We start from the raw sequence: 12331 nt of genomic DNA on the forward strand, positions 1-12331 counted from the left end.
GGGAAGAGGTAGGAAGGTTACTGCACATGTACCGAGTATAGCCGAGAAGTCAGAGTCAGAGAGTTCAAGGAGACGAAGAATGTATGTTTGGTACGCCACCAGAAAGAGCTTCTATTGATTCCATGCTCCGACAGCTAGGAGGAGAAAGTTTGTGTCCTTGTCTTCCAGCCTAGCTAGCATGGGGGGCGTTTTGCTCCGCCCCGCAAAGGCGGAACGGCTTCATACATCGTTAACATCAACCACTGTTCTACGTGTAGCTTGTAGGGGTGCCCCTATGTGGACTGCTCCGGAGCTGTGGTGAAAATATTTAGACTTCCTCCCCTTGGTCTATGGCGTAAGGTTACATTAGGTACTGGTGTCGGTCTCCGTATTTTTTGATCCTGCCTCCTAGCTAGGCTTCACTTTCGGCATTGGCATCGACGCCGTTCTTCCTCTGCATAGCCCATTTCTTCATGAACTCCCTCTGTTTGGGCTTTCCAAGGTCTTCATCCCTCTTGGTGTGACCAATCAAGTCGTCGACGATGCTTGTCTTTGGTGGTGGCCGGGTGCGCACTGTATGCGCCAGTCGCTTGCCCACAGTATCAATGTCCGCCTTGACCTCTTTGCGCGATACGAGGCTATTGTCACTAATGGTATCATGTATGATTTTGAGCTTCCGGGTCAGCCTGTCTACAAACTTGTCAAACTCTCCTGCTGAGGTCGAGGTCTCTGTGGGACTGCTGTGGCTGCTGATAGTCCCAGTGCCAGTGGCAGCAGGTGCTAAGGATTGTTTTAAGGCCGGCGATGGAGTGGCGGGCGTGGCGGGCGTCGAGTTCTGAGTGACTTTAGGGCTACGTAAGAACGACCCGTCGTCTATGACCAAATTCAGAAGTTTGATGTTGGCTTGGAGTTCTTCGTAGTCTGTCTCGTGTGTCACGCGAAAGTCAGGCGCGTCTAGACGTGAGAGGATGTCTTTTTGTGTCAGGGCATCATCTGGATACGAAGAACTCAGGTCCGGTTGCTGAAAGAGGGCTGCAGCTGCGAGCCGACGACGGAGCTCGCACAGCCTGGGTGTTGAGGGGGGAAGGAGGGATATGGCAGGCTGACGCTGCGACGTTTTCTGCACGCCGTGGAACAGTTGTGAGCAGATCTGACTACACTGGAAAGATGTTAGCACTTTGGCGACTCGACTCGACGCACATTCTTGACTTACGAAATTGTTCCACTGCTCCCCCGTCCCAGGCAGTGCCGACACGAGAGCCTCGATAGTTGAGAAGTGATCGATACGTATTCGAATATCTCTGCTGACGATAGGATCGAGGCTCATACGTAAGAGGATCTGAATACCACCGATTATACTCTCGAGAGCTAGATTGGGAGCCATTCGTTCAAGCAGTTTCAAGAATGTGGAAACTGGAGACCAATTTCTTTCCCCGTACGGTTGCTCTATGCCGGGTGACAAATGCCACTTGCTGTTCTCGTCTGGGAATTTACGACTTCCAATGTTCTCCAATATTTCCTGGAGTCGGCTGGCATCGACGAGTCGACGCGTATTCTCCCGGCAAAGAGATATCAAGTTGCAGTACTGCATACGTAACTGCACGTTCTTCTCCCAACAAACCTCGTCTAATATCCACTGATAAAGCTCTTCCGGCAACTCCTTCCCCTTGGAGGCAAGAGCAGTCGGCAGGCCGCGGACGAAAGTCTCTTCTCTGGTTGATGTATCAGCAAGAAAGCTCCATTGCTTTCTCGCCGCCAGTCTGGGAAAGGATGTTCGGCGGGCCTCTCGCGAAGGAGCCTCAAATTCAAAGAAGTAGTACTGCGGCCGAGAAGCATCCCCAGTGGTCCGCTCCATAGCCCTGACCAACTTGTCGCCCTTGGTGCCTTCCTCATCGCCGTGGAGAAGCTCTTTTGCCGCCTCTCGCATGTTTTTAGGACGAGGTTCATCTTCAGCTTTTGGTACTTCGGTCACCTTCTTGTTGGCATCATCCAGCCGCAGAAGAGTCTCAGCCCTCCTAGCACTTTCATCCGCGGCATCATCTTCCCGTGCATGTTTGAGCAGAGCCTTGAGGTCGTACTTGTGCTTCTGGGGCTGCAGCTGCACGACGGGAACAGCGCGAGAACTACCAGATGCGACCCGCTTGGCCTTTGGTGTGGGGGAAGCCAAGGCGGGTTGGCCTGGTTTTCTATTGCGTGCCGCAATCTCGGACAGAGACTCGAGAGAGTCGTCCGAGTCCTCTGAGTCCTCATCGTCGGAGCCCCGGATTACATCATTACGACTAAGGGGAACTTTAGTCCGGGTTCGCTGGGGTGTGATGGGCGAGGATGGGATGTTTGGGGAAGACGATGGGGGCTGCATCGGCACTGCCTTTGTTCTGGGTGGTGTAGAAGTGGTTTCTGATCTGGTAGCAGATGCAATAGCGCCCGAAGGGGTTTTGGCGAAAAACCCACGAATATCCCTACTGTGATTCATACTCCTGGTGTATTCAGGTCGATATCGTGCTCTTCTCGTTTCGTTCTTACTAAGCAGGGTTGAGGCTGATAAATTAAGAGATGAACAGAGAGGCGCGCGTGGGGCTAATCACTATCGCGACTTCTCGTGTTCGTTGACCACGAAAGTCACATGATAGCGATTGACTGCCAATTAACTATCAGCTCCGAAACTTTATTACTGTTTACAACAATATAATTAATAAACACTTCTCTTCATATATAAGTTGGTCAATATGTTATCACTTTTTTGGAATTGCTCTGCGATTTATTACGTGCGTCAATCCATGTACAGTACAGTAGGTATCCGTAGTTACGACTGGATTCCAACCGGACTGCCTGGGGGAGTATTCCAGGTGCTTGACTGGTCGTGCACCTCGGAATATAGATATGTAGGCACGACCCTCTAAGGCAATGTAAGGCGCGCGCGAAACAAGCAGTGGAAACAGCCCCTTTCGCTCCATGCATCTATAATGGATCATTACGAATACTTGGCATTCCGATTCTCCTGAGCCTATAAGAGGGACGTGCGGTGAATCGCATAGCCTTCTACGGGCCATGGAAATTATACCAAGCGCTCTAGGCACCTTGATCGCCTGCTCTCCCCCGCTACTAGATGGAGAGTATGCAGATGCAGATAGATCGTTCTGATTGAATCCTCCAATAGATAACCTCTTGCTGGATTGCTTCCGATAAGCGCTTTGGTTTACCGTCTCGCCGTATGTGGGAGATGCCAAGGGAAACATTGCTGTAGTAGTGAGCACAGGGAGAAACGTCGTCAATTAAAAGGGTCCTGGCAAGCGACATTAGATCCGCGAGGGTTCAACGCGACGCACCAACAAGGCTTCTCCCGCGGCACGGCGGCTTGATCTCCTAGAACTGTATTACCAAGCAAAGCTACCTGTCTAGGTAGGTAGTCAGTTGCACAACGACACAGATGGGAAAATATGTCAATAAGGGCTATTGGCGCGAAGCGAAATTTTTGTATGTAACAGGCATCGGGTGTCTGATCTGAACTTGGGCATTCAATCCATGTCCGTCGCCCGAGAGCCATCTGGGTGACCAGGAGGTCCCATGTAGTGGTAGGTACCTGCTGGTCCCATCTTCCCGGATCTCCCGTGAAGAGCATCCTTCCCCGTATCTAGTAGAGACGGCACTCGTTTGGAGCCTTATGTCACGACCACATGATGCCATCAGGTTCATCTAGTCTGTAATGAATTGATGTATACTATGGCCGTCCTGGCCAGGTCGAGCGCCGTCAAAGCAGTCCCAAACAGCGCCGTGTCGTTTGCGAGGCTAGGAAATGCCAAGTTGTCAACGTACGTGTACAACGGAGGATCTAATTTAAGAGATTCCTGCCGAGTGGGACTCTTCCGCAGGATGCCTGACGAGAGGACCAGAGACGCGATGAGCCACCTCCCACCCACACACCCCATGTATGATGTGATCTTCGGGTGCGTTACAGTGGCCGTGCAGTCTGATTCTACGTAAGAGCACGACACAGATCGCTGGCGGCAGGCGGCGTGATGACAGCCTCGGCGGCGCCTGCCAAGTCGGCTTCCTTTCTAGCGACTTCATCAACGGCTATGTTTGAAGACTCTTTGCAGTCTTGGGTTCTTCGGTAGCCCGGCAGCATGTATGGTCTGGAGATCTTACATATTAGAGATTACCTATTCGCAGCGGCTTTTTTCTTCTTTCTCCCACTTCCAGAACTGCTCGCGCAGTGTGGAGAATGCTTGTGTGGCCGCGGCATCGCTTTTAAAGACGGTGGACGGTCTTTAGTGAGACCCCGAAAGGCCAACCCCACTACATCCGGTTGACGCATACGCATACGGCTATAGTAGTATCTAGATGATTACCACACAGTGCAAATCCGACTCGTGCAGGTCCGCTCCACCACGGATCGGGTTTGGAGTTTGGGAACGCGAAGGCGCGATTGGTGTTCGGGAGCGCTGCAGGCTGTTACACATGGCTGCAGCGCCCTTCCTTTGTCGTTGCCAGGCCGCCATTTGTATGTGTTTATTAGAGACATTCCTGACCACCGTTCCAGAGACGCTATATACGGGTACGGATTTGTGCGGAACAGTAAGCAATTTCATCATTATGCATGTTGGTGCAGTCACCAAGACTGTAGTGAGCTTTGGGCTGCGGAATGCGGATGACAGATTGCCTTTGATCCAGTCGTTCCCCAAACGGGGTTTCAATGTGCCTAAAAAAATCCAGGAACGTGCCTTGACCTTCACAGGCTGTACAGCTTAGGAGGATTGTCAGTCTTGGCGCGTCCAGTGGTGCAAAGCCTGGGAATGACAGTAACTGACTCCAAGCAGGATGCAGTTAAACGAACACCAGGAGCCTTGCTAGGTTTGGAAAAGTTAGGTACATGTAGCCACATTTGAGACTCAAGACAACGTGTAACGAGCTAGGTTGGACCAAGGAAGAGGTGTGTACAGTTGTCCGATTTAGCTCCTAAGTAAAGCCGACATGCTTTTCCATTTTCCGAGTTCAGGGCGAAACACACTCTGCAGAACGAAATAACACAACACCCCTTCTGTCTTGTTCGAGCCAACTAACTAGATGACGGTATTTTAAACAGATCCGCCCCCTGCATTTAGTTGTATAGTCGACTGCTTAATCAATTGATAAATGAACTCAAGCAGCAACCATCACATACACAGAGTGTCATCTATCACACCTCTTATCTTGATAATGCCGTGCATCGAGCTGGTTGTTGGGAGGACGACATGATGTCAAGGAAGGATGGTCGGTCCATCTGGGTTCGGGGTTAAAGCGACCCAAAAGACCCGACCGGATCCAAAAAGGATGGTTGAATCCCGAGGGAAGTAAGGAACCCCGAGTCCAGTTGTGTGTGTTGCACGTACCAATCCAAACAGCTCCAACTCATCAGCGAAGAAAAAAAAAACTATTAATCGATTGACGGAAAATACCAATGGTAAATCTATGACCGGTAGCACACAAAACATTAAGTAACGAGGGGCAAGGGGGGGTGGGTGACCACTGACCAGAGCTGCGCCTTGTACCTCCTTCACATTGCTTACTTGCGTGCTTACCAAGCTGCTAAGGTCGTTGGAAGAGACAGGAAAAAAGGGACACCTAATCTAATACAAGGATATGTATCTTAGGTACTGTAAGATCTGTGTGGGCTGGCTTCGCGCGGTTTGCGTTCAGCCCCGAAGCTAGTAGTCCTTCTTACAGGTAAAACGAAGGAAAGGAATTTGTGTTGACCACCAGTCAGATCCATCAATGTCAGAGCCTGAGGGCGCTGTACTCACTTGGCCCAGCTCCCAGTCAGAAATTGAGATAGAGACGGGTACAAGAGCAGGCGCATTGATTCTGACAGCAATCAATACCTGACAAGGCAGTTACCAGGCGGCTCCCAGTCGCAGTATCCATCTATCCTGCGATCTGCTCTCTTGGACAGGAATCGTAGCGTAGAGTGGAAACATGCACTAAATGAATCAAGTAGAAGGTGCTAATATACGATGCACAGCGCAATTGCCAGGAAACCCTTCACAGTCAAGTGCTACCTACAAAGACAAACTTCGCGTTGCTCACAGTGACGAATGGGGCATCGGGAGGAGCATATACTGTACAAAGCGGACCCAGGTATGCCGTCGTCTGTCCTAGAACCAAGCACCCCAAGCCCATCTGCATTACAGTATTCCCGCAGTGCATGCCAACCGCTAATCAATTGGGGCTGCTAATGTCAGCGCGCGACTGATCGCCTAGTGTTGTCAAGGGGGGTGGGTGCCTTCTCCTCCCTGACTGTAGGTAGTCTGCCGCTATCAAGGTACCGGCTGGACTGTACCTCGCTCTCCGCTGATTCAATTGGGTTGCGCTCAAGGATAAGCAGGCTTTCTTTCAGCAGTTTGTTCGGACAAGAGTGCACTCCTAGGTAGTTCATACCACACCTGGTTTTCCAGGTCCCACCAAACCCCCCCGGGCCATCCGACCAAGAGCATTAGCGATCCTACCCTCGAAAAACCAAGGCTCCAGTTTACCTTATTCCCAGTCCCCAATCCAATTGTCGCCGATTCCCCCTTCCAACCTGAACTTGTCCCTTTTCCACACAACAAACCGCCATCCCAACCCACCACCGTCGTTACAGGACGGAGTTTGCAAGCACGCGAATTTCGGCTCTCAAGGGTTTTGTTTTTATCGTATTTCAACCCTTCCCCGGCGTGTTTACTGGCCACAAAAGGGAGACGAACGAGCGAATTGTCAGCGACGTCGTGACTTCGGATGGGCTGTCTGTTGTGGCATTAGCAAAACTCTCCGTCATCCGGTTCCGATCCCCGCCAACCCAGCGCTTGTACGCACACCCAAACAACAACAACAACGAATCGCCAGCTGAAGCGTGGGGTTTGAGACTCGAGGCCAACAGAGGCCACTCTGGCCGGACATTTCGAGTTTGTCGGGCGCCGCCCGTAATTCTCACAACATGGCGAAAGGTGGCGATGGCGCCAATGGCAAGTCCAAGGGCGACAAAGCAGACAAGGGTGACGAGATAACGCCTAATCGATCAAGATGGGCGACCAGAAAGTTGACGATCAAGAGTGGCGGGACGAAACGAGTCTCGATTATAGACCGGATACACAAGCGAACGACATCGACAGAAAAGAAGAGGCAATCCGGGACGAGCCAGGGATCCCGGCTAGAAAGCGTCAACGAACCTGATGAGGATGTCGACCACGACGATGCACACAGTTCAGCCTCGAGCACCGATGGCGAAGGCAGAACTCTGTTCTTCAACCAACCCCTGCCGGACGATTTCAAAGACGAGACGGGGCTGCCAAAGCAAACGTATACGAGGAACAAGATCCGGACTGCCAAATACACACCGCTCTCCTTCATTCCAAAGAACTTGTGGTTCCAGTTCCACAACATTGCTAATATATTCTTCTTGTTCTTGGTTATCTTGGTGGTAAGTTCCAGTCGCGTGTGCTTGTTCATTGGACTGTGTCATAATAACGCGGTCTCTACTTAGATTTTCCCCATCTTCGGGGGTACGAATCCCGGACTGAACGCCGTACCTTTAATTGTTATTATTGCAGTCACTGCTATCAAGGATGCTATCGAGGATTATCGCAGAACTGTCCTGGACAACGAACTTAACAACGCTCCGGTACACCGACTCGTTGGCTGGGAGAATGTTAATGTTGCAGCTGATCAGGTATCTACTTGGCGCAAGATCAAGAAGGCTTCCAGCAAGTTCTTTGGCGCAATCTGGCACGCGATCGAATCGTTGTGGAAGAAGAACCCCAAAGAAAGTGCTATGCGTGGCATTGCAGACCCGCGTCCGTCTGTCGATACTCATGTCACAGGGCCTAGGGAATCTATGGCCATATCTCCCAGCTCGCACCGTACCTCGTTCTTGTCCGCCCAGGAGGACATCCAGATGACGCCGGTTCCTTCACCTCTCGCTTCGCCGAACACCTTACCCGTCCCGGATCCCAACCGCCCCGAAGCCAACCGATCCTCGGCCATGTCCTTCAACTCGAACGAGGCAGAAGCACTGGAACGAGTAAAGGGCGACCTCATCAACCACCGGCTGCCTACTAACGGCGGTGGTCGCTTTCACAGAGATGCCTGGAAGAGCATTCAGGTTGGAGATTTCGTCCGCTTGTACAACGATGACGAAATTCCCGCCGATATCATTGTCTTGTCAACGTCTGACTCTGACGGAGCATGCTACGTGGAAACCAAAAATTTGGACGGTGAGACCAACCTGAAGGTGCGCCAGGCGCTTCGATGCGGTCGTTCATTGAAACACGCCCGAGACTGCGAAAGGGCCCAATTCAGCATTGAGAGCGAACCCCCGCAGCCGAACCTGTACAAATACAATGGTGCAATCAAGTGGCAACAGGAAGTCAGTGGCCATGACAGGGATATGACGGAGCCCATCTCGATCGACAATATGCTGCTCCGAGGTTGCAATCTCCGAAACACTGAATGGATTCTCGGTGTCGTTGTGTTTACTGGACATGATACCAAGATCATGATGAATGCTGGAGTGACACCCAGTAAGCGTGCTCGAATTGCCCGGGAACTCAACTTCAACGTCATTTGCAATTTCGCCATCCTCTTGGTCATGTGCCTGATATCTGCCTTTGTCAACGGCGTGGCATGGGGTAAGAGCGATGCATCTTTGGCCTGGTTCGACTACGGATCTATAGGTGGCACGCCAGGCCTGACTGGTTTCATTACGTTTTGGGCCGCAGTCATCGTCTTTCAGAACCTGGTGCCCATCTCGCTTTACATTAGTTTGGAAATCGTCAGAACGCTCCAGGCAGTTTTCATCTATAACGATGTCGGTATGTATTACGACGCGATCGACCAACCTTGCGTCCCGAAATCCTGGAATATCTCGGACGACGTTGGCCAAATTGAGTACATTTTCTCCGACAAGACCGGCACCTTGACACAAAACGTCATGGAGTTCAAGAAGGCAACCATCAATGGCCAACCCTACGGAGAAGCATATACAGAAGCACAGGCTGGTATGCAGAAACGCCTGGGTGTCGACGTGGAGAAGGAGGCTGCGAAGGCGAAGAAGGAGATTGCCGAGGGAAAGATCCGGGCCGTCCAGGGGCTTCGCAAGATACATGATAACCCATACCTTCATGAGGAGGATGTGACTTTCATTGCACCCGACTTTGTCGAAGATCTTGCTGGGGTTTCTGGCCCTGAACAGCAAGCGGCAAACGAACATTTCATGCTCGTCCTAGCTTTATGCCACACGGTCATTGCTGAGCATGTGCCTGGCGACCCCCCAAAGATGCTGTTCAAGGCACAATCACCTGACGAGGCAGCTCTAGTAGCCACGGCGAGAGATATGGGCTTCACTGTCCTCGGCGCCACGGCAGATGGCATCAAGCTGAATGTCATGGGTGAAGAGAGGCATTACTCGGTCCTCAACACAATCGAGTTCAATTCGAGTCGAAAGAGAATGAGTGCCATTGTCAAGATGCCCGACGGGCGTATCATCTTGTTCTGCAAAGGAGCAGACAGCGTTATTTATTCCCGACTCAAGCGAGGAGAGCAACAAGAACTCCGAAAAACGACTGCTGAACATCTGGAGATGTTCGCCAGAGAAGGTTTGCGTACACTGTGTCTTGCTCAACGTGTCCTGTCGGAGCCCGAGTATCTTGCATGGCGCAAGGAACACGACAAGGCCGCTGCTGCGCTAACGGACAGAGAAGAGAAGCTTGAGGAGGTTGCTGACAAGATTGAGCGGGAATTCGACTTGATTGGCGGTACTGCCATTGAAGATCGTCTGCAAGATGGAGTACCCGACACCATCGCTCTCTTGGGTGAAGCCGGTGTCAAACTGTGGGTTTTGACGGGAGACAAAGTCGAAACTGCCATAAACATTGGTTTCTCCTGCAACCTTCTCAACAACGATATGGAACTCATCCACCTGAAGATTCCGGAAGACGAGACTGGTGCCATCACCGAGGCAGAATTTCTAAAAACTGCCGAGGAAGAGTTGGATAAGAATCTGAAGACCTTTAGCATCACAGGTAGCGACGAGGATCTCGCCGTGGCAAGGAAAGACCACCGTGCACCTGCTCCCACACATGCTCTCATCATCGACGGATTCACGCTCCGATGGGTACTTCACAAGACCTTGATGCAAAAGTTTCTGCTTTTGTGCAAGCAGTGCAAATCGGTTCTCTGCTGTCGTGTGAGTCCTGCCCAGAAAGCTGCCGTTGTCGGCATGGTCAAGTCTGGGTTGGATGTCATGACTCTCTCTGTTGGTGACGGTGCCAACGATGTGGCTATGATTCAAGAAGCCGACGTGGGCGTTGGTATTGCTGGTGTGGAGGGTCGCCAGGCCGTCATGTCCTCGGATTATGCAATCGGCCAATTTCGCTTCCTGCAGCGACTGGTTCTCGTACACGGTCGATGGTCGTACAGACGCTTGGCCGAAACCATCTCCAACTTCTTCTACAAGAATATGGTGTGGACGTTTGCGATCTTCTGGTACCAGTGCTTCACGGATTTCGACATAACGTATCTCTTCGACTACACCTACATTCTGATGTTCAACTTGTTCTTCACGTCAGTGCCCGTCATCCTTATGGGTGTTCTGGACCAGGATGTGTCCGATGCGGTTTCGCTCGCTGTCCCCCAGCTTTACCGCCGGGGTATCGAGCGTATGGAGTGGACACAGACGAAGTTCTGGTAAGTGACGTCCAACAGATGATGGAATGCTATCGTATCTAACTTGTTACTTCTTCTAGGCTATACATGGTCGATGGCATTTACCAAAGTGTGATGGTGTTCTTCATCCCCTACCTCGCCATCATCAACGCCACATCTGTAACTGACAACGGACTGGATTTGGCTGACCGCCTTCGACTTGGTACCTACATCGCCCACCCCGCGGTCTTGACCATCAACATGTACATTCTTATCAACACCTACCGATGGGACTGGATCATGCTGTTGTGCGTTGCTCTTAGCGACTTGTTCATCTTCCTCTGGACTGGTATATATACCTCGGGAACGTGGTCTGGCTTCTTCTACCAAGCAGCCGCCCAAGTCTATGGGGAACTGACCTTCTGGCTTGTCTTTTTCATTACCCCCGTTATCTGCTTGTTCCCGCGATATGCAATCAAGGCCATACAAAAGGTGTACTACCCGTACGATGTCGATATCATTCGAGAGCAAGCAACCATGGGGATGTTCGACCATCTCGATAAGAAGGAGGCTGAAGGCGAGCCTGCGAAATCGGGCTCGTCTCACTCATCGGATTCCACCATCAAGCGGGGCCACGAAGCTATGCCAAGTGTGGACGAAGATCGGAGGCCTATCTATCCACCTACGGTCCACTCAACCGCAACACACAATGCTCGCAGCCACAACGGCAGTGATGGGACGAATTACACGCGGCATTCTCAGGCGTCGATGGAGATCAACATCCGCCCTTCCTTGGACCGTGTGAGGCCATCATACGACCGCATGCGAGCTTCTATGGATCGTGTAAGGCCCAGCTACGAAGCAACCAATGAGTTCACTTCCGCAGCCATGCTTGGCCGGTATGAATCTACGCATTCGGGCGCGGGCGGTCCCTCTTCGGATCCTACAGAAGGTACCGGCATAGTCAACCGCATAAGGAAACGAACAAGAGGCAAATCGTTTAAGTCGCCTTTCGCCTTCCATCACAAGGACAACAACATCCAGGAACACGAATAAGCCGAGTTCTAGCGAACATTGAATTCCTTTTGCCTGCTTACTCACGCCTCAATGATCTTGTATGAGGTCTACGACAGTCAAAGCTTCTTGACGACCTTACTTATTTTATTTACTGTCCGTTCCTACATCGAAAACATCGCTCAACATCCTACTGTCTTCTGGGTCCATCGTGTGTCCCTCCTTGTTTTTCTTATCGTTTTTGGCATCGGCGTTTCAAGGGCATTGGGCACAGCGAAGAGACAACTGTACGAGATGACTGAAAGCTTGCAGGGGTTCCTGGTGGAGGAACTCGGTTTCCAAATTCTTTCAACCTTTTTTTTTTTTTTTTTTTTTTTTTTTTTTTTTGATAACTCGCGGGTTCCAATGTGAACAGACGGGAGACGGCGTTATTCGAGAAGGGCACGGGAAATCCCTTGACTTTGGATTACATGAGCACTCGACGGGACTGAATCGATACGAGGAAGACCATTCATTGGCTTGTATAAATCTGTACGTCCACGGTAGATGAAGAGGTGGTTAAGGTGAAGGGATGTTGAAGAATATATAATACACAGCAGCGGTAGAAGCCAAAAAAAAAAAACAGGAATTTCTATTGCCCATGACCTTGGAGTGGCTACGTGTTAAATGGTATCTAAACGTGACG

The 12331-nt window shown here is 51.1% G+C and overlaps 2 protein-coding genes across 2 annotated transcripts; one reads left to right on the top strand and one right to left on the bottom strand.

The window, feature by feature from the left end:
• Positions 1 to 391: 391 nt before the first annotated feature.
• On the bottom strand, positions 392 to 2338 carry PG985_010740 (uncharacterized protein; the record flags this gene model as incomplete). The annotated part of the gene is made up of 2 exons (XM_066830508.1): positions 392 to 1138; positions 1193 to 2338. 2 exons carry the CDS (start codon positions 2336 to 2338, stop codon positions 392 to 394), a joined length of 1893 nt encoding a protein of 630 aa, XP_066681190.1.
• Positions 2339 to 6928: 4590 nt separating this feature from the next.
• On the top strand, positions 6929 to 11688 carry PG985_010741 (uncharacterized protein; the record flags this gene model as incomplete). Its single annotated transcript, XM_066830509.1, has 3 exons — positions 6929 to 7411; positions 7475 to 10674; positions 10734 to 11688. 3 exons carry the CDS (start codon positions 6929 to 6931, stop codon positions 11686 to 11688), a joined length of 4638 nt encoding a protein of 1545 aa, XP_066681191.1.
• Positions 11689 to 12331: the final 643 nt, after the last annotated feature.

This window comes from Apiospora marii (assembly GCF_038362585.1).
Source record: "Apiospora marii strain CBS 49790 chromosome Unknown utg000007l_segment0_segment0, whole genome shotgun sequence".
In the NCBI taxonomy this organism is placed as follows: Eukaryota; Fungi; Ascomycota; class Sordariomycetes; order Amphisphaeriales; family Apiosporaceae; genus Apiospora; species Apiospora marii.